The following is a 20,929-nucleotide window of genomic DNA, read 5'->3' as shown; positions in this document are numbered from 1 at the left end:
CCTGAGAGGCGCCGGGCCGCCCCCGCCAGGGGGAGAGAAACTTGGGAGGCAGGCGGGGAGGGGGAGCTGCCTAGTGGCTCCAGCCGGAGGGGGGCTGACACAGGCGGCGGCAGACAAAAGAGGCGGAACTACGTGGCTGCAATTCAAAAGGCGAGCTCGGGCTCCGGGGCGCGGCGGGAGTCCGGGCTGGCACATGCCCGCGGGCGCCGCGCTTGGCCCCTCCCTGCCCCCGGCCGCGCCGGATCGGGCCCCGGAGCGAGGAGCGCCCGGCGCCCCAGTGCCATGGCTGCGAGGAGAGCTCCGGGCGCGCCCGGCATCGCCCCGCAGCCCCGGCCCGGCGGCGGGGTGTGAGCCCGCTCCGGCCAGCCCGGGCCATGCGGGGCGGCGTGGCCTGGCAGCGGCTGAGGCTGAAGCTCGCGAGGCGCTGCCGGGTGCTCTTCTGCCTCTGCTGGGCGGGCGGCGGGCTGCTGGGCAGCGCCTGCCTCGTCCTCCTCCTGCACCGGAGCGTCTTCTCCGAGCGCTGCACGGACGAGAGGAGCCGCCGGCTGCTGGCGAGGCTGGTATGTGCTCGCAGGGGGAGGCTGGCACGGCCGGGCATCGGCCCGGGCACCCCGCGCTCAGCGCCACAGCCCCGGGGCCGCTTAGCTCCTCGCACGCTGCGGGGGAGGGGGGAGCCCTAGTCCCCGATCCCCTTCCCAGGTGTGTCTCCTTCTTGCTCCTGCACAGAACCGCCCGTAGCCCAGTCTCATGCACCGGGGGCGGGGGGAGGTTAGTGTCCCCCCGGCCGGCAGAAGTGGGGGCAGAAGGGAGCCTCCGCTCTTGCTTTTAGGGGCTGACAGGGGAAAGGATAAAACGCCCCGATTTCTAACGTCCGGTTTTTAAACCCACCGTATTTCCTTGGCGGCTCATTCTCTATTTAGTGGGTTAATTTCCCCCCCTGCAAAGCACGGTCTGAGCATCGGTCTTTGGAACGGGGAGTATTGAGTACCAGTGAGTGTCTGATGCAACCCAGCTAGGTCCGCGAGGGTCTGAATGCTCCGGCTGATGGAGTGAGCTGACACTGAAGCCTGAGGGGGTTTAAGGGGGAGAGCAAAGCTTCTGAAAAGGAGAATGAGCAGAAGAACCACGACTTGCAAAGGCTTTCCAATGCTGCCTTGCCTGTTGCTCCTTGTACTTGGACTAAAACATTCCTAAAGCATCTTCTAAAGGGATTTTAAAAGATAAGGGAGGAAAGTTTCACCAGTTAAAACATCGGCAGCCCATACTCAGCTCTACTTTGGTACTGTAAAACAGGCTGGGTTAAAACTTTCAGTTACCTGATCCAAGATGCTGCTGCTTGAGAGAACATAACCATACTTCTGAAATATTTTAGAAAGGAGTTCTTCAACATTCCGCATGCATTCTTAAACAAAATGGTTTCTCTACAACTTTGTAGGCAGAGATCACATTCTATTCAGAAATCATCTTGAGGGTATGGTACATGGAGTCGTCCCCCCCAGCTACCCCCAGGTGGTAGTTAAAGTATTTATTCAAAAAATCAAGAAAGCCTGTGAGAATAGTCAGTCAAATGCGGTGAGCTGAAATTCTGCAGAGAAGAAAAGTGGAGCAGTGTGGATTAAAATTAAAAACCTAGGTCTTTTTCTAATGGCTTGGGTTAAGTGGAAAAAATCTGAATGGAAATTAAATAATCTATTATAGTAGCAAGGAACTGCTGATCGTAAACTTTCCTAAGTTCTAGATAATTAAGGAAGACTTATTATACACAGCACTTTTGCCAACTTCTTTCAAACGGCAAGAGCTACATTCACATTTTTCTCCAAGGGCCTAAATCCTCAGTTTTCAGGAATGAACCATTTGGACACTTGTCTCTGCCAGTGTTTGGCCAGACTCCAGAGTGGACTCAAGCAGCAAAAAGGTGTCTCCAGTCCATTGGCTGAACTTGACGGAACCATTTCCCTGGCTAAAAAGTGATCAAGATCATCAATGTCCATAAGCAATGGCTCTAACAAATGAATCGAAAGGGAACTGCTTCCTGGGAGCTAGTTGGAACCAAGCTCAGCTTCTGTTAGCTGGGAGGTGCTCTTTGTGTAACTATCTTTGAAGCACCACAGCTGGTTTCACTGTTTTCGGCAATGCAGTCCATCTACAGAATAATCCTGTTGTGAGCAGAGATTCTTCTTTCATGGAAGCTTACTTTCCAAACCATTCATTCCATCTGTAGTACCCAGGGCTGTAGAGCAGAGACTTCACTCACCCAGATGAGGTCTCAGTGCCTCTGGGTACTACACATCCTTATCCTAAACCACAAGACATGGTGATAAGGAAAACCAGGACTGTGCTTTCAGTAGGAGACAAGATGAAAGTAACCTGTTGTAAGCCAATGAGTGAGGATACTTGGTAACATTTCCTTCCATTTTCAGTGGTGCTTTTTAGATTCTCTCAGGGTGAAATTCATACTTGTGTAGAGGGCCAGCACAAAAGACACATGCCATTTCAGTGGGGTCTAGTTTGGTTCACATGCTTTCAACATCACCCTTGGAGTGTAGAACTTCCTATTTATTATTACTGACTTCCCATTCATCACCTGCAGTTCTACCTCCACCACAGCTGCTTACCCTATGTCACTTCATAGTTGGTTTCTGTGCTCATTGCAGGATTTCTTTGAATTTGGTGTCTTCCATAAACCGGCTTAAAGATGAATTTACACCTAAAACACACATGACAAGAAGACTGGAGGCTTTAGACCTGATTTACAGGCAAAGTTGCAATTGTGTAACAGAAGACATGATTGATTTTAACTCGGTTTAGTTTAATTGGTGCAAAATCTCCTGTGAACTCTTTTGCACTGATTTGGATTTGGCTTTTAAACAGATACAAATAAACCAGATTCATAGCAGTGGGTGACCTTTCAGCTAAAATGGTTTTAGCTACAGATTCAACTTAAATTGTGTGCTGCAACTTCTGTGTATGCACAAGCCCACAAAAATTGCGGAGACATACTTGAATTTTTTTTTTGGTTTGTTTGATATGGTTTTAGTTTAATTGGGTGAAAAAAGTCTCTGGAATCCCTGATTCCTGGAGCTGATCTATAATTAGCTCAAAATCTGCCATGTATTTCTCCACTGTGACATTAGCAATTCTCCAGTCCGCTAGTGGCTTCTGGACCACGGTTTCAGAAACATTGTGAAAGTTTAGTAAAGAAGAATCAAAACAAAGAATGCATGACTGGCAGTTCTTAGGTTAATAGGCACAGATCAACCAATTCAGCGGATAGAAGGTATAGACTTAGAGCTATTCCTTACCCATTACAGAACCGATTCGTTTCCCATGTTTGGAGGTTGTAGATGTGGCTGTATATTTTGCATAGACACATCTCATGAAATATCATCAAGAATGCAACAGCAGACAGCGTGTTTTTCAGTATTTCACTGCCAGTTTTCTAGGTACGTGCTCTTCTAGACTTCAACTGGATCTATGTATGAGCCTCTTGCTGATGCATGGAGCCCTATTATGCTCTGGGAAGGATGTATGGATCTCATTGCAGGATTGGGACCTAATTTTATAATAGTAGCACTGCCAAGGCTTGGCTGTGTGATCTTCACATTCAGGAAGATTTGATCAGCTAATACTAAAGTTTTTTTTTTTTTTTAAATAAAAGGACTTTAGTGTCTTACCCTCCTACTAGGAGCTGTTTAAAGATAAGGTCACTGATTGTAGGAATTATTAAACTACTGCAGCAGAGAAACAGTATATTTTTTATTCATAATAGAGAATTAATACCTCAAAAATGAGGCCAGAATGTCAACACAAAATTGGGGCATACACCTGCACATCAGAGTTTGTGTTACCTCATTCTTCCCAGTATTTATCCATGCAACATTCTGTTTCAGACTGCGAGAGAACCCGTGGTACCTGTCATGCCTGTCCTTCTAATGTCACAAGAATCACTGATTACTAGATCTACACTAGGGGGGTTTGTTGACAGAACCTGGGGAGCATCCAGTAAATCGACAGAATGCATCACTTTTGTCAACAATCTTGTCCCGCTCCCCATGAGGCAGAACACCTCTGTCGACAGAGATCTGTTGACAGAAAGCTGGGCTGGACATTCTGGGGGGTCCCTCTGTTGACAGACAGAGCTTCTGGGCCACTGGGCAGCCTTGTCTGCTGTACTTCCAGTTGGCTTCCTGGCAGGCCAGCCACTCTCAGTCAAAAGAGCAACTTACTCTTGCAATCTGCTTGGCAGTTTGGCTGCTATCTGTCAACAGAAGTTCTGGCAGTAGGTATCTTCTGACAACTTCTCTCAACAAATCACTGTAATCTAGACATAGCCAATCAGTTCAGCCCCTCTTCATTCATCCCTTGCACTGGTCCACTATTAGAGTTAAGATTACATCCAGCCCCAATTGCTCAAAGTCCCGAGTTGACAAAGTTACCAGTTCCTTGTCATCCCCTGTGCTAACTGGGGAATGTCTACGCAAGAAAAACTAGATATCATTTTTGGTGAGTAATTGAAAAAAGACTTGTTTATTCAACTTGTCTAGCATGGCAGCATAAACACTATTTTAAGAAAATAACAGCACTTGAATTTCACGACTATGTTTCCTTCATACAGATCAAATAGTAACAAATTAGGTTGGAATCAGGCAGTCTTTAAACTATTAAACAGTTGGAAGTGTCAACTGACTTGTTTAAAGGAAAGTATAAATGCCAGAAAGCTGTGAGGGAGGCTGATGTTGATGAAGGAAGCCACCTCCCAGCTGTTTGGCTTCATCAGCACAAACTGTTCGCTCTCCACCCCACATCTGTGATTCTCTCCTCCACTGATCCACCCCTAAGAGTCTTTGCAGCTGCACTTCTGGAAGTCCTGCATGGACAAAGAAGTATGTAGGCTGTCTACATGTCTGGAAGTGGAGGAATGGAAACAATTATGGGTGGGTAGCCTTTTCGTAATTTCATGCATTTGGAGTGACCACACAACTATCAAGTAGCAATTTTCTTGGGTTTTTAAAATCAAGATAACCCACAGGGTATTAAAATTATCTAAGGATATCTGATATGTACATACATACATTTAAAACATGTTAATTTGCCAAACAGATCTTCATTGAAGAAGCCTTTCTGCCTCACAGAATGTAATAATATAGTAATGTTTATATTGCATATTCTGGGCTCAATAGATTGTATCTGCTGCAGTCATGTACTTTATATTATTGGGGGGAAGGATAGTTTTTGAAACCCTTTTTCATATCTGGTAGTAACTCAGTCTACAGACAGTCCCATTTACTTTGATGAGATTTCATAGGGAATAAGATATTCACATGAAATATACAGTAAAAGAGACAGAGCAGTATAAAGAGACTGTAAAAGTGCCAGATCCTATAGCATTCCCCTAGTGTAGAACCTGAGGGTGACAGCCACAGGCCTTCTTCTGAGTACCCCTGTCCCTCATGAGCCCCTGATGCAGACCACATTTGGGAGTGTGCCTGGAATGGGCTGGGCAGACTGGGGGGTGGGGCAGAGGCATATATATAATACTGTAGAGGTGATAGGCAGTGCTGCTGCCCATATGGAGATAAGGACAGACTGCCATAACTTTGACAGGGCTGTGTAAATTATCCTGGGGTGTCAACAAAGGTGTCAAAATCTGATCCACAGAAATGAGAGATGGCAAATACCTTGTGTTGTAGGTCCCCTATGCTAGCCTGTTACCTGGCCAGGAAAATACAGTCTGTTTACTGTCAGGAGAATCACCCCATTGAAGTGATCTTCTGGCACATTTGGGAGGTCATAGCCTTATCCCGGAATTTAAATATGGAATTTTGTCACTGTGTAACTGAGATGCTTCTTGCTCCCTCCCTCTCTGAAATGCTCCTAGACTATATTTGTCTGCTGTGCACTGATGTCTTCCTTTGCTCTAGTGTCTCGACTACAGCAAAGGAGCCCTGACTGGTGACCTTTGTGAAGACTTGTGTGTGGCACAGAAGCTGGTATACAAACAGTGCCTTTACTATGACAGAGGTAAGAAGGTCATCCAGGCAGACTGGGAAGGCCAGCCAGTCATCTTGAAATCCAAAAAGGAAATCTTCTCTAGCTACCAGCCCCTCAGATTGCTGGAAGAAGTGGAAACACAGGATGTGTCTGAGGCAGAGCTCCTTCTGATGGTAGCCTTGGAGGTCAAAAATGTCCTGGGTCTGGAATTATCTAACAACACCATGGGACCTTTATGGATTCGGAGGAGAGGTCTGCATTGGAAAGCACAAGTGGCCAGCATGTGGTCCTTACTCCAACAAGAAGAATATATCTACTTCAGTCTACTGCAGGACTTCAGCAAACATGTCCTACGTATCATTGGCTCCTGTGGCCATTTCTATGCTGTGGAGTATCTGACAGCCGGACATGCCTGGCACAAAACTATTTTTCCTTTGGAGGATGCAGTTGGTCCCTCTTTCACCAGCACTAAAAGCAAGGTGAAGGCAATCACTGACATTGCACTCAGCTTCCTAGATATGGTGAATCATTTTGATAACGATTTCTCTCACCGGCTTCACCTGTGCGATATCAAACCAGAGAATTTTGCGATCAGAAATGATCTCACGGTAAGTTAGTACTTCGGTTGCATGTTAACAGGATAAGATCACATTCTAAGTTGAAAAGAGATTATGAAACAAATGCCAGCCCTGGTCATCAGAGCTGCTTCCTGGGTGCATTGAGAATATAGCCACCTATTTGAGTGATAAAACGCTGCTTTTTTATGCTTTGCCTTGTAAAGTCAAACTGACAGAGAGAGAGAGAGAGAGAGAGAGAGAGAGAGAGAGAGAGAGAGTTAAGTTCTGTTCTTTCTTGCGCAGGATGAAAAGAATGATTTACTTAATTGTAATTAGTTACATCCATGCAACCCCACTGAAGGCAACAGAACCACTCAGATTCTGCTGAGGACACCACTTGACTCTGCAGACTTGTCACAGGGGAGAGAATCTGACCCACACAAGCCAGTGGTGGGAGTGGTGCTCAGCAAAGCAAGAACTTAGCTTTAATTTCAAAGAAAAAGCTGAGTTTGCAGGACTGGGAATTAGAGAAAAACGTCTTTTCTGCCTTTACCCTGAGCATATTTGCTCTGGAAACAATTGAAAAGCAGTAGATCTGCAAATCCATGATGACGCTCTTGTGGAATCACCTTTCAACTTTTCAGCATAGAGCTGCTCTTTAAGGTTGAAAGATTGTGTCTGTTTTGCATGCATTAAGAACAATATTTCTGGACGTATTTTGCGTTCATTCTGCAGAAAGAAATTCAACTAATTACAGTGGATATTGTGTGCATACACTGAAGATATTGTGCATATGTACCGTTTTCTAACCGTGCATGCAGTTTCTAGTGAGATCAGTGGAATTTCTGCACTCATAATGAACTTAAAATAGTAACAGAAATATGACTGCTAATATCAGTACTTACCAAGTATTCATATAACACTTCCATTTTCACATTGCTGTACAAATATTACCTAAGCCTATTGCGGATTAAAGCAATTTGAGTGCTTTCCCCTCACCCGTTAGGCTTTTATTGTTTATCCAGGTGCAATAGCGGAGGTGATGAGGGAATGGTAGAGGCATTTCAGAGAGAAGCTAAAAAGATCCCAGCACTTAAGAGGAGGAGGACCCAGTGGAGGTTCCTCGGGACAGGTTTTCTCTACCACATTTTCAGAGAGATGCAGCATGAATGCTGCACAGTGCTGTAACTAAGGATGTGTCAGACTGAGCATCTATGGTCAGTTTTGGTCTCTGCTCAGGGGATGAGAGATTTAACTGAGGAGGAATGATAGTGCTGAGTACATTTCAGTACAAGAGAGCTTATACTAGGAAAGGGTTCCCTTTGGCTATGGTTACACTTCAGTGCTCTGTCGACAGAAGTCACTGTCAGAAGAGATTTCCTGACAAAACTTCTATTGACAGAGTGCGGCCACACACAAAAGCCAATTGGAAGAGCACACTGCTCTGTAAGCTGAGCAGCTGGACTGCCCGTCTGCTGTCTCAGCAAAACAGGCACCCAGAAGCACAGCAGACAGGGCTGCCCATTGTTCTGGATACTCTGTTGAGAGAAGGCCTCCCCAGAGCATCCCCACAGCTTTTTTGCCAAGAGAATGTCGACAGCAGCATTATGCCTCCTGGCTCAGAGGCAGAAAACTGCCAGCAAAAGTGCTGAGTTTTGTCAACAAACTGTTGACAAAATGCATTTTGTGTGTGGACTTTCCACCAGTTTTGTCAGCAAAATTCACTAGTGTAACCCTAGCCTTTGATTCCTGCTTACCTTCTAGGTGTCCACAAAGCCAAGACTCTCCCTCTGGATGAAGAGAGTAGGATATGACTCTTTTGGGAGCCTGGCAATGTCAATTACTACTGGTCAGTGGAATCCTCTAAAAGTCACATTGTGAGAAAAGGGAGGTAGACTCATAGAATTCTAGGCCTGGAGGGGACCTCATGAGGTCATCTATTCCAGCCCCCTGCTTCAAGCAGGATCAACCCCATCTAAATCATCCCAGCCATGACTATATCAAGCTGGGACTTAAAAACCTCGAGGGATGCAGATTCCACCACCTCTCTTGGTAACATATTCCAGTCCTTCCCCACCCTCCCGATGAAATTGTTTTTCCTAATGTCCAACTTACACCTCTCCCTCTGTAACTTCAGACCATTGCTCGTTGTTCTGTCATCTGTCACCATTGAGAACTGTTTCTCTCCATCCCCTTTAGAACCCCCTTTCAGAAAGTTGAAGACTGCTAACAAATCACCCCTCAGTCTTCTCTTCTGCAAACTAAATAAGCCCAAATCTCTCAGCCTCTCCTTGCAGGTCATGTGCTCCAGACCCCTAATCATTTCTGTTGCCATCCACTGAACCCTCTCCAATGCGTCCACATCCTTTCTCTACTTGGAAGCCCAGAACTGGACGCAGTCTCCAGATGAGGCCTCACCAGACCTGAGTAAAGGGGAATAGCAACTTCTCTAGATTTGCTGGAAATGCTTTTCCTAATGCACCCCAATCTGCCTTTAGCCTTCTTGGCTGCAGTGCACACTGTTGACTCATATCCAGCCTCTCATTCACTGTAATCCCCAGGTCCTTTTCTGCTGCACTGTTATGTAGTCAGTCAGTCCTCTGCCTGTAACAGTGCTTGGGATTCTTCCATCCCAAGTGCAGGACTCAGCACTTGTCCTTGCTGAACCTCATCACATTTCAAGGTAAATCAAAAATCAAGATAACTTGATGCTACCTTTGTTTTCCTTTTCTGAGCTACACCAGGATTCAAGATCCAGCCCAGTAAGTGGAGGGGCTTGTCAAAGCTGCAACTGTAGATCAGAAAAAGGGTTTTGGGCTGGATTTGCAAGTTGTTACTAATGAGACTATCAGTTACACAGGCAATCTCAACGAAACCAGTGTCTCTTTGGCTGTGTCTAGACTAGCCGCCAACTTCAAAGGGAGGATGGTAATTAGGGTGTTGGGAGATTACTAATGAAGTGCTGCGGTGCATGTGCAGCACTTCATTAGTCAATATCTCCCCCACAGCAACTTCGAAGTGTGAAACTTTGAAGTGCCGGCTTGCGTGTAGCCGCAGGTCAGCCGCTGGTATGTCGAAGTGCCCGTGCTACATCAAAGTCCCTTTGCTCATCAAAACAGCCCTGCCTCTGGATTAATTTCTAAAATAAAGAGCTAGAACCTCAGCACTCACTCCAGCTCTTTAGGCAGCTCCTCCAATGCATAGGGACTGGAAGGCTGCCCTAATAGAGCAGCAAGGGGAATTCTCAGCAGGCCCAGAGATGGTGAAGCCATCTTTTTTCTACCCCCTTCTCTAGGGGACAGGTTGCGGGGAGGTGGAAGGGTGCATGGAGCATGCTGCGGTCCCATGATGCTTGCCACCATACCAGCACAAGTTACAACAGCTCTTAGACAGCTTTGAGCCAGGGGCCAAACTAGCTCCTGGATGCCCTCTGGACCTGGAGGGCACATTGTTCTGGGTCCTGCACCAAGCACAGGTTGGCACCCACTGCACATGAACAACAATAACGTTCTCCCAAGAGAATGTAACAGGGAAGGCACAAGGCACCACCATCTCTAAGACAGCAGGCATATTTCTGGTATTAGCCTGTATGAACTTGCAAAATTCCCCAGGGTACATCACTCTTACCAAGCTTTTCAAGAAGCTTAAAGATAATTGGTGTTAAAAGGTGTGTTTAGTTTCTTTAAGATCTGAGCTTCTCTCTTGGGGAAAATAATTGCTGAAATTAGACACTGTCTTTGACTTCGGTTTAGAAGGTCCATTTGGCCTTCTGCCAGGTGCATCCATCTGAAATGTCTGGGGTCACTCCAGCTGTCACTCAACCACATACTTCAGCTCCTTTGCTATTTGGAAGGCGTAGTTCTACAATTAACCCCTCCCTCCCTGCCCCCCACTGGGTAATTGCAAATATCTGTGCTTGGTCCATTTTCTTCTGTAACAGGTGGGCTTTGCTGAGCAAAGATTTACCTTGTGAGATGCTAAGGTTGACTATATCTCACGGTATTCACAGCACTGAGGCCTGACAGTTTTCACTTCCCTGCCCACACTGTATGTGCCATAGCAAGCAGTTGTCTCACACAGGGAGCTTTCCTTTTCTCCTTCTTTATTTTTGTAATTTTTAAAGGTAAGGGGGTTATATTGACAACCTGGGAAACTAAAAAGCATCTTCCCACACAACAGTTACAAATCAAGCACTTGCAGAAGTAGCGCTAGGGTTTTTTTGCATTGCCTGTCCAACATGCTTTAGGTCTGAACTGGAGTGACAAATCTCGAGAGATCAGATGATAGTTTAGGCTTCACATCCATTTAGTCTTTATTCTCACTGCAACCTGCTGTGGAACACTGATGGATAGATTCCTAGGTAATCAGAGGGAGAATCATGAATGTCATTTGATGACATGAATATCTTATCCCCTACATATCACAGAGCTCCCCTCGGCAAATAGCCCACAGAAGAGGGTGTGATACTGAGTTCTCATTACCGCAACTACTGTTAGGTAAATGAAGTCAGGTCCATGTGCTCTAGAGAGGAATTTTACTCTTTGACTTTACAGTGTTTTTCTGTTAGCCAGAAATCTTACACATTGGCTATTCTGTTAAAAAAAAAACAGTTACATTTGCAGGACTCTTGCTGCCCAGCTGATATCAGAAACCTAGTTTATCACGGGTGTTTATGTGGCCCCTCGGTTGGAAGCACCTCACAAACTTTATTGTATTTTATCCTCACAATACCCAAGGGAGGACAGAAAGTGCTGTCATTTAACTGAAGATGGGAACTGAGGTACAGAGTGGCTAAGTGGCCTGTCCACTCCCACACAAGGCATGTCCTAAACTAGGGTCCAAGTAGATGAATTTCCTTGTGCTTCTAATTCTTTATTGGGAGGGCACTAGAGGTCATAGCTGCTGTTTTTTGAGGGAGTGAGAGCAGCAAAGGGACACTAAACAGTAGCCTCCTTCAGCGCGTGTCGCTTCTGATGTGCTTGTTTGATCACAGGTGGTTGCCATTGATGTGGACATGGCCTTTTTTGAACCTAAAATGAGGGACATCCTGGAACAGAATTGCACAGGAGATGAAGACTGCAATTTTTTCGATTGCTTTTCAAAATGTGACCTGAGAATCAAAAAATGTGGGGCAGAGAGGGCCAACAACAACCTGCAAGTGAGTAGCTATGGACTGATTGTGTACACATTTCCTTTTTAGAAAAGTCCAGGCAGAGGCAGTGAAAGAACAGAACATGTGGCATGACATAGAGCTGCACGAGGTCCAGACAAATATGCGTGAGGTACATTCATCAAAGCTGGTTTTAAGAAGTGGCTGCCTCAGTTATCTTCATAAACGCATCTGCGTGAGCGCAACCTGGCCCTGACATTCACTGCTCTCTTTTGGCATGTGTAACGTCTTTCTGCATGAGATAAAATATAGGATTTATGGGCCCAGTACTCTACAAATCTAAGCTGTGCTCAGATCTAGTGAGGAAGGGGTGGTCACAGGACTCCAGCTTCTCAATTCCAGTGCAGCTGGCACAGAAGCAAGACATTCTGCTCCAACGTACCCTGCTGACAATGGCAGCAGAGTGGTGGGGGTAGCAGAGCTCATCGGTGCTACATTCCTCCTGTCTGCTTTTGCCTTGTGTGTGGGATTCGGGGTGGGTAAAGCAGTGGGGAATTCTCCACTGGGGAATTCTGGCTGATTCAAGCTACGTAAGAGAAGAAAGACTCCTTGGAGACTCTGGGCCCTGGTCTCCATTTTAGGTAGTCTCTTTTGAAACCTGGGCTGGTTTTGAGCAGAGAAAAATTATTTGTCTGCACAGTTTGTTTTGAAAGATAAGAGGGACTTACAGCATGTAGTGGTCATTTACATTGTCAGTGCCTAATAACTTATAATAATAGAGGCAAATGCTAATACAAGGTACAACTAAAGGCAGTCCCTGGCTTATGGAGGTTTAGCAACTTCTGTTCAGTTTGCTAGTAGCTCACAAGTGAAATGAATTAGATCTCCTCCACCTGGTCCTTAGGAGGCATTCGTCCATATCTTACTTCACAAGCTTACCAAATACAGCTCAGATACACAGGAAGGCCCATACTGGCAGTGGGTAGGTATGACCAAAGAGGAATAAATAGAACTGCCAAGCAGGACGGGTTTTAGAGAGTCTCATGCACTGTGACTTGATCTTATCAGCATTAGAGGCATTTTGAACTCAGCTGAAGAAATAGCTTGTACAGTTTACAGTCACCAAGGAGCACAAATCTCTAATTTGGAGATTCAGAAAGACAATCTACTTCTTCTTCGAGTGGTCCCCATGGGTGCTCCACTTTAGGTGTTGGGCTCACCCCTGCACCGCAGATCAGAGATTTCCAGCTGCATCTCGTTGGGTTGTGCATACAACAATATGTGTCGACCCTTCGCGTGCTTTCGGTCATGTGCACGATCCGGTCCATGCCAGTTCCTCTTGACTGCCAATGGCTGCAGATGGAATCCGCTTCGGCTCCAACACCTAAGGCAGATAAACTTGTTTATAATATAGTTATTAGTTTCTTTCTCATTCTATAAGGCTGTTAAAGTTTTCTTGTATATAGTTTTGGGAAAAAAAAATAAAAGAAAAGAAGGGGGAAAGAAGGAAGAGGCGACCGCCTCAGGCGGTTTGCTATCTCAGAGACTGTGACCCTTATTTGTTTTGCTAGCTATTAGTAGCTATTAAGTGCCTTGTTTAACATTGAAAGTAAAGTACCTTGAGAAGAGATGTCTTCGCTGGGGTTTAAGAAATGTGAATCATGCCGTGAAGCTATGCCTGCCTCTGATGGCCATAGCAAATGCATTCGTTGCTTGGGAGAGGCCCATGTCCCTCAGAAATGTCCTCACTGCTCTAAACTAACGACCAGAGCAAGAAAAGACAGGGAGATGAGGCTAAAAATGATCTTGTTCGAAAAGGCCCTCCAGCCTGAGCCATCGGAGATGCCCCAGGAGGAAGGGCCCTCAGGGCCGCATAAGAGGAAGACAACCTCTTTGACCTCCTTTACGCATAAGAAAAAGAAGGTATCCCCTATTTGATCCTTGCCAGTGGTATCTGTGAGCAGGACGAGTGAGGCACAGGGCTGTGAACTGCTGCCCGTTCAAAGCAGCGAGGCCACACAACATAAAACAGTGCCCGCGGCTCTAACCAGTAAACAGTCGTCACCAAGAACCCTACAAGTGCCGACATGGCAGGCACCGGAGGCTACGGCACTGAGAGCACAAGAACTGGAGACCCCATCATGGGGCCCGACGGTGCCGGGGACAGCTACGCTTGCGGAACTGCATGCAGCGGCACCGGGCACAGCACCATGCACAGCACCGACCCCTGCACCAAGGTCCCAGGCACCAAAGATGGCAGCACCAACCACACAGCTGCACGGGCTGGGCAAGGCAAGGCCTCAGACCCGGCACCATAGCCCATCCCCAGACGTTCTAGGGATGCCACTTTCTCCCAGCTCTCCTCCTGAGATGGGTAGGCCAGAACGGCCGGCAACACCACCAGCCTTCCTGAGACCTCCATCTCCATTTCTATGACCACTGTGTCCCTGGCTCAGACATACTTCACTGGTCACCTTAATGGAACCACATGAGTGCTCCTATAGAGCATCCCCACCAATCACGTCATCAAGGAGATCACACTCCCCTTGGCGCTATGCATACAGACACTGATCGTGGTCTAGATCTCCATCACTGGGGCCCTGCCCCTGCTGCTACGGTCACTCATATCATGGTGAACATTATCGGCACCGGGGCTCAAGGTCGAGAGACAGATCCCCACCTCAACCTTCGCTGCATGGCCACCTCTCCTCCCTCCCTTCAAAAAAAGCACATGCGTCCCCAGTGGGGATGGGTCCAAAGTCATCAGATCTTCCCCTAGAATTCCCAAGGGAACGGATGCAGGAGGTGTCCGAGGAACAGGAGGAGGTTTATGACAGTGATGGTTCCTTGTCCTCCCCAGATGAGGCAGTTGTTCCTGGGGATATATCTCCCCCAGACGATCTCAAGCAATGTCAAGAGCTTTTTAAGAGGGTGGGACACACTCAGGACATACAGATTGCGGAAGTGCAGGAGAAACACCATAAACTCCTCAAGAACCTGAGACCGCCCGCATCATCCAAAATAGCCACGCCACTAGGTGAAGCCATTATGGAAGCTGCCACAAATATATGGCAGACCCCAGACTCTATTCCACCTATGAACAAAAGGGCAGACAAGAAGTACTTTGTGCCATCTAGGGGTATGGAATTTCTGTTCAACCACCCCCAACCAAGTTCCCTAGTACTCGAATCTTTGCAGCACAGATCAAAGACACCACAATACAAGTCTGCGGGGTCCAACAAGGATGCAAAAAAATTCAACTTATTCAGGAGGAAGGTATACTCCTCCTCCACGTTTCTGCTGAGCATGGCCAACTATGCCGCCCACCTATCAAATCATAACTTTGACAATTATTCCAGACTTACCTCTCTCATGGACTTCCTCCCAGATGATAAGAAACCCGTCTTGAAGGAGATAGTCCAGAAAGGCTATGCAGCCTCACGCACAGGTGTCCAGATTGCCCTAGATGTTGCGGACACAGTGGCACTCTCTACAGCCACAGCAATGGTGATGTGAAGAGAGTCGTGGCTCCAAACGTCTGGCATCCCCAAGGACCTACAAACAAAAATCATAGAACTTCCGTTTGATAAGGAAAAACTATTGCTGACTACACCGACTCAGTCCTACATTCCAGCAAGGACTCGAGGACCATGCTCAGAACACTGGGGATGTACACACCTCCCTATAGGAGGAAGAGATTCTACCCACAACAAAGATGTTACACCTACCAACCCCAGTGCTCGCAATACCAGCAGGGTTACAATCAAGGATGCCACCACGGAGCAACAGCAGAGGCCATCCAGGCGACGTCCCCAACAAGGACTTACATCGTTGGGGCAAGCTCCAAGACAGCAAGTTTGATGGTTATGTTGAGGACTGCAATACCAAGAACATCCCCCTCTGCCAATCACAGCATATGTTTCACCACCGACTCAGACCGTTCTATCGACAATGGGAAAGCATTACAACACACAAGTGGGTGTTGGAAATTGTAGCCAAGGGATATACCATCCCATTCCGATTCCTGCACCCACCAAAACCCACTACCCAGTCCCCCCTCAGGGACCCCTCTTATGAGATGATGTTAGAGCAGGAGGTAGACCACCTCATATTTATAGGGGCAGTGGAAAGAGTCCCAGACGAATTCCAAGGGAAAGGTTTCTACTCCCGATACTTTCTCACAGAGAAAAAGCAGGAGGCTGGAGGCCAATCCTGGACCTATGGGCTTTCAATCGATATTTGCGCAAACAGTGCTTCAAGATGACTACAATTGCCTCCATAGTCACGGCACTGGACGATGGGGATTGGTTCGCAGCCCTCAACCTATGAGATGCGTATTTCCATATAACAATCCATCCGGCACCCAGGTGCTTTCTTCGCTTTAAAGTGGTCACAGAGCACTTCCAATACAGGGTCCTTCCATTCAGACTCTCTTCAGCGCCCAGAGTCTTTACCAAGACGCTTGTGGTAGTGTCAGCTTTCCTGCATTGGCAGGACATATTCATTTTTCTGTATCTGGATGACTGCCTTCTGAAAGGCATCTCACGGGCATATGTGCTGCGCATGATAGACATCACTACAAGGACCTTCCACTCGCTGGGTCTAGTCATCAATTTTCAGAAATTGACGATGGAGCCCACGCAAAAGATAGAATTCATAGGGGCATGCCTAGACTCTACTACATCGAGAGTGTATCTGTCCAATGCACGTTTTCGCGCCATCAGATCCTTAGTGCAGGTGCTGACGTACAGCCCCATAATGCCAATCCTAACTTGCTTACAGCTATTGGGACACATGGCTGCCACCACGTTCATAGTGCAGAATGCCAGACTACATATTCGAGGCCTTCAGCACTGGTTGGCGACCGTGTACAGGCCAACAATTCATACCATTCACAAAAAGGTATCACCCACGATGGAGGTGCAAAAGTCTCTGGCATGGTGGGCAGACCCCAAGAACTTGCTATCAGGGGTGCCATTCCACCAGCCGCAAATCACGGTTTTTCTCACAACGGATGCATCCCACATAGGAGTGGGGGCACACAGGGGCAACGAAGTGACACAGGGATGATGGTCCCCCGCAGAGATGGCGATGCACATAAACGTATTGGAACTCAGAGCAGTGTTCAATGCATGCAGGTGCTTCCACAAATACCTGCGGGACAAGGTAGTCGGAGTCAATACCGACAACACCTCCACAATGTTCTATATCAATCACCAAGGTGGAACCAGATCTTGTGCATTATGCGCAGAGGCGGTCTGACTATGGAATTGGTGCATCACAAACAACATAACACTGAAAGCCTCATACCTGCCTGGCATCCACAACGTGAGAGCGGATCAGCTCAGCAGGCATTTTGCTCTCACACATGAGTGGCAAATCCACTCCGATCTACTCCGCAATGTATTCGACAAATGGGGTTTCCCCAGATCGACTTGTTTTTCACCTACACCAACAAGAAATGCCCGCAATACTGCTCCAGAGTGGGCATTGGGCAAGGCTCACTGGGGGACTCCTTCATACTCTCATGGAAGGGCCCATTGCTGTATGCATTCCCTCCCACAGGGCTCATTCACAAGGTCCTAGAAAAAGTGAGGAGGGAGAAGGCGCGCCTAATACTCATAGCCCCAATGTGTGATCAACAGCACTGGTTTCCTCTGCTGCTACGCATGTCATACTGCCCACTATTTCCCCTCCCGATAGTACTGGACCTTCTCACGCAGAGTTAGGGGTCCATAACACACCCTCATCCTTGAATGCTCCACCTTAAAGCATGGCTAATCCATGGCTCAGCGCCTTAGAGAGAACACACTCAGAAGGAGTAAAAGAGGTCCTGGATTGCAGTCAACAGGCCTCCACCAGGAAGGCTTATGCACACAAATGGGAACATTTTACATCCTGGTGTTTGTCCAAGCAAGTGACTCCTCTGGACGTCTCCATTCCCACAATTCTAGAGTACTTACTGGAACTGAAACAAGGCAGACTCACTTTATCGTCATTAAAGGTCCATCTGGCACCTATATCAGCGTTCCGACATATGGAGGATGGGTCAACTGTATTTGCCCATCCCATTACCACACGGTTCCTAAAGGGGCTTGCAAATCTATACCCCTGCAGAAACCATTATTACCTTCATGGAGCTTAGACCTGGTCTTTGACACACTGTCTAGACCACCCTTTGAACCATTGGCCACTGTATCTCTCTGACTACTTACCATAAAAGCAACTTTTCTTCTTGCAATTACATCAGCCCACAGGGTGAGCGAGCTAGCAGTGATAATGGCAATGCCACCCTATACAACTTTTTCGAAGGAAGCGGTGGTTTTACAATTACACCTGGCGTTCCTTCTAAAGATTGCCTCAGAGTTCCACATTCATGAGGCAATAGTTCTACCATCATTCTACTGGAGACCGCATACCTCGAGTAGGGAAGTACAGCTGCATTCACTGGACGTGAGGAAGGCGTTGGCCTTTTACACAGACAGAACTAAGCCCTTCTGGAAGACAGATAGGCTCCTGGTGTCTATTGCACCCAGATCAAAAGGGGAAGGCGTATCATCACAAAGAATTTCAAATAACATTGTATCCTGCATAAAAATGTGCTACGAGCTCTGTAAGACCCCTCTGCTAGTTCTGCCCAGGGCTCACTCCACTAGAGCAATGGTGACATTGACAGCCTTCTTTAAAGGAGTCGCATTAAAGGACATCTGCAGAGCGGCAACATGGTCATCCTACGACACCTTCGCCAGACACTATGTGATTCACTGAGTGTTGGATGAGGATACACGCCTATCGACAGCAGTCCTTTCGAGGGCAAGCTGCATATAAATCTGGTACCCACCTCCCTTTTTGGGGTCACTGCTGGGTAGTCACCTAATGTAGAGCACCCACAGGGAGCACTCGAAGAAGAAAGAGAAGTTACTCACTTGTGTAGTAACGATGGTTCTTCGAGATGTGTTCCCGTGGGTGCTCCACTACCCACCCGTTCCTCCCTGCTTTGGAGCTCTGCTTTGTGTCTTTCAGGAGCATCCAGGGCGGTTGGTCAAGGAACTTGCGTGGACCAGATCGCGCACGTGACCAAAAGTGCGCGAAGGCCCGATGTGCATCGGTGCATGCGCGACCCAAGGAGATGCAGCTGGAAATCTCCGATCTGCGGTGCCAGGACGAGCCCGACACCTAATGTGGAATACCCACAGGGACACATCTCAAAGAATGATCGTTACTACACAAGTGAGTAACTTCTCTTTTTTTACCTTTTCACAGGTCATCTGTGACAAAATATTCCGTCACTGGTTTTCTCCAAGTTTCAGGGGACCCACAATTTCCTTTCCTCTGCAGCTGCAGTTGCAAAAGGCTGTTCATGAATGTGCCAAATCAGGGCCCAAGGACTTGATACAACACCAGGAAACAGCTCCGAATTCTCTGTCTGAGTTATACAATTTGCTGCAAGCCAGTCAAAGAGAACTTCAAAAAGCAGATGGTTAGCCTCGTGAAAACCACTGATGATGATATATAAAAGTCCTCCTAGCTAGTATTCTCTCCTTGTCTCTCTCTACCCACCCCCTTCCATTGTATTAATTTTTACAGTTGTAAATTGGGGATTTTTTTCTACTATGAAAGTGAAACTTATGATTAGAGATGCAGTGAATGTTATTAATAGCCTTTGACGTATGAAGTTTTTCTACATTATATGAACACACTTCTTGTTTGTTTCTTTGGAGTCACACTGGCTCTCCCCACTGACACTCTGCAATTGGTTGCCCAGAGAATTGCGATCTCCTGATGAAACAACATGCAGCTGAGGCTGATCCCAGACTGCTGAGATTTTTATCTGTGGATGGTTACCGAACTCATGTTAATTTAAATGAGAGTCATGAGATTTCTCCTTTTATTTCACCACAAAATGAAAGTCCAGGACAGAATACTCTTCACAAACAGACAGCTTCTGACAGTAGGGAGTTGCATAGACGTATGGCTTCCTTTGTATATACTTACTGCTGCTCTCAAAGGCATTGTCTATCTTTATCTTACTCACCTGGAGCCCTAACTGATACTGCTAAAAGAAGATACATCAAGATGATTAAGGATTGTCTAAACAGAGAAATTTATCAGCATAATCACAGTGATAAAATTATACTGCTATAGTTGCACTGGTATAATTCCTCTTGTGAACACTCATTCCTTTTCTGCTTTAGTTTATCTCACTTTGCAAATGGTAGATTGGACACATTAGCTTGCCACAGGCCAAAGTGTAGCCTGTCACTTCAGTCCCTTCACCATCACGGATGGGATTGTGAAAAAGAGCAGGGAATATTGAAGGGTTTTATTTAGTGCATGCAAAATTTCCTTGGTTTTTTTTTGGCGGGGAAGGGGGGTTATGGTGCTAGTCTAGTAACAAAAGGAATTTTGTGTGAGAAATTATGATCTGCTGTCAGTGGGACAAGTTGCATGAACAGGGCTTGCAGGATAAATATCTTAATGTTGATTTCCAAAGTTCTCTGGCTGTGGCCGGCAAAGCTAACAGATGAGTTTAGACACTGTCTCAATTGTAACAGAGAGATAGTTGTGTTAGTCTATATACTATCAAAACAAAAAAGCAGTCCAGTAGCACTTTAAAGACTAAAAATAATTTATTGGGTGGTGAGAAGACCTGAAGAAGTGGGTCTATCCCATGAAAGCTCACCACCTAATAAATTATTTTTACTAAATTTTGCATGTACTAACAGGTCTGAAGACCTGAAGAAGTCGGTCTAGCCCACGAAAGCTAACCACCTAATAAATTATTTTTAGTCTTTAAAGTGCTACTGGACTGCTTTTTTGTCTCAGTTGTGTACTAGTGCTATGCCCATCTGCCATTGCCAGCACATTGTGGGACAGCATAAATGAGGTAGAGACCTTAAAAACAAACATTTCGCAATTTTTACTAAAACATCATCAGATTAGGCAACCCTCCAATTTTAAATCTAGCAGTTCTGGATTAGGGACAGGACATACAACATTTGGATGTGTATCTGAACACTAAAGGTTGTCTATGCTCAAAAGTTATATCAGCCTTCCTGAGAGATGAGGTTGAACCAATCTAACTTCTGGTTTTGACAGTGCTACGTTGATGGAAGAATTCTTTTCCCAACCTAGTGACTGCCTCTGGGAAGACAGATATCTACAGTGGTGGGAAAACCCTTCCCTCTGCTGTAATGTCAACAGTGAAGAGTTACAATGGTGAAGTGGCTGTGTTACTACAGCACATGAAGAACAGACATTTCCTTAGTGC

General features: G+C 46.5%; 1 protein-coding gene across 1 annotated transcript; it reads left to right on the top strand.

The window, feature by feature from the left end:
• The first annotated feature begins 57 nt into the window (after positions 1-57).
• Positions 58-19,746, top strand: DIPK1C (divergent protein kinase domain 1C). The gene is made up of 4 exons (XM_074985864.1): positions 58-560; positions 5,922-6,599; positions 11,542-11,706; positions 18,922-19,746. The coding sequence occupies exons 1-4, from the start codon at positions 375-377 to the stop codon at positions 19,141-19,143; spliced, it is 1,251 nt and encodes a 416-aa protein (XP_074841965.1). The 5' UTR covers positions 58-374; the 3' UTR covers positions 19,144-19,746.
• The last annotated feature ends 1,183 nt before the right edge of the window (positions 19,747-20,929 follow it).

Source organism: Carettochelys insculpta, chromosome 2 (assembly GCF_033958435.1).
Source record: "Carettochelys insculpta isolate YL-2023 chromosome 2, ASM3395843v1, whole genome shotgun sequence".
In the NCBI taxonomy this organism is placed as follows: Eukaryota; Metazoa; Chordata; order Testudines; family Carettochelyidae; genus Carettochelys; species Carettochelys insculpta.
The sequence above is the reverse complement of the archived record's forward strand: the minus strand, read 5'-3'. Positions and strand labels throughout refer to the sequence as shown.

What these genes read in the sequence shown, in the direction of transcription:
- DIPK1C (XM_074985864.1), top strand. Translation starts at nt 375, where the DNA reads ATGCGGGGCGGCGTGGCCTGGCAGCGGCTGAGGCTGAAGCTCGCGAGG. An exon ending in GCCGGCTGCTGGCGAGGCTG is followed by an intron (nt 561 to 5,921) that starts GTATGTGCTCGC and finishes CCTTTGCTCTAG; the next exon opens with TGTCTCGACTACAGCAAAGG. An exon ending in GGGCCAACAACAACCTGCAA is followed by an intron (nt 11,707 to 18,921) that starts GTGAGTAGCTAT and finishes ACCTTTTCACAG; the next exon opens with GTCATCTGTGACAAAATATT.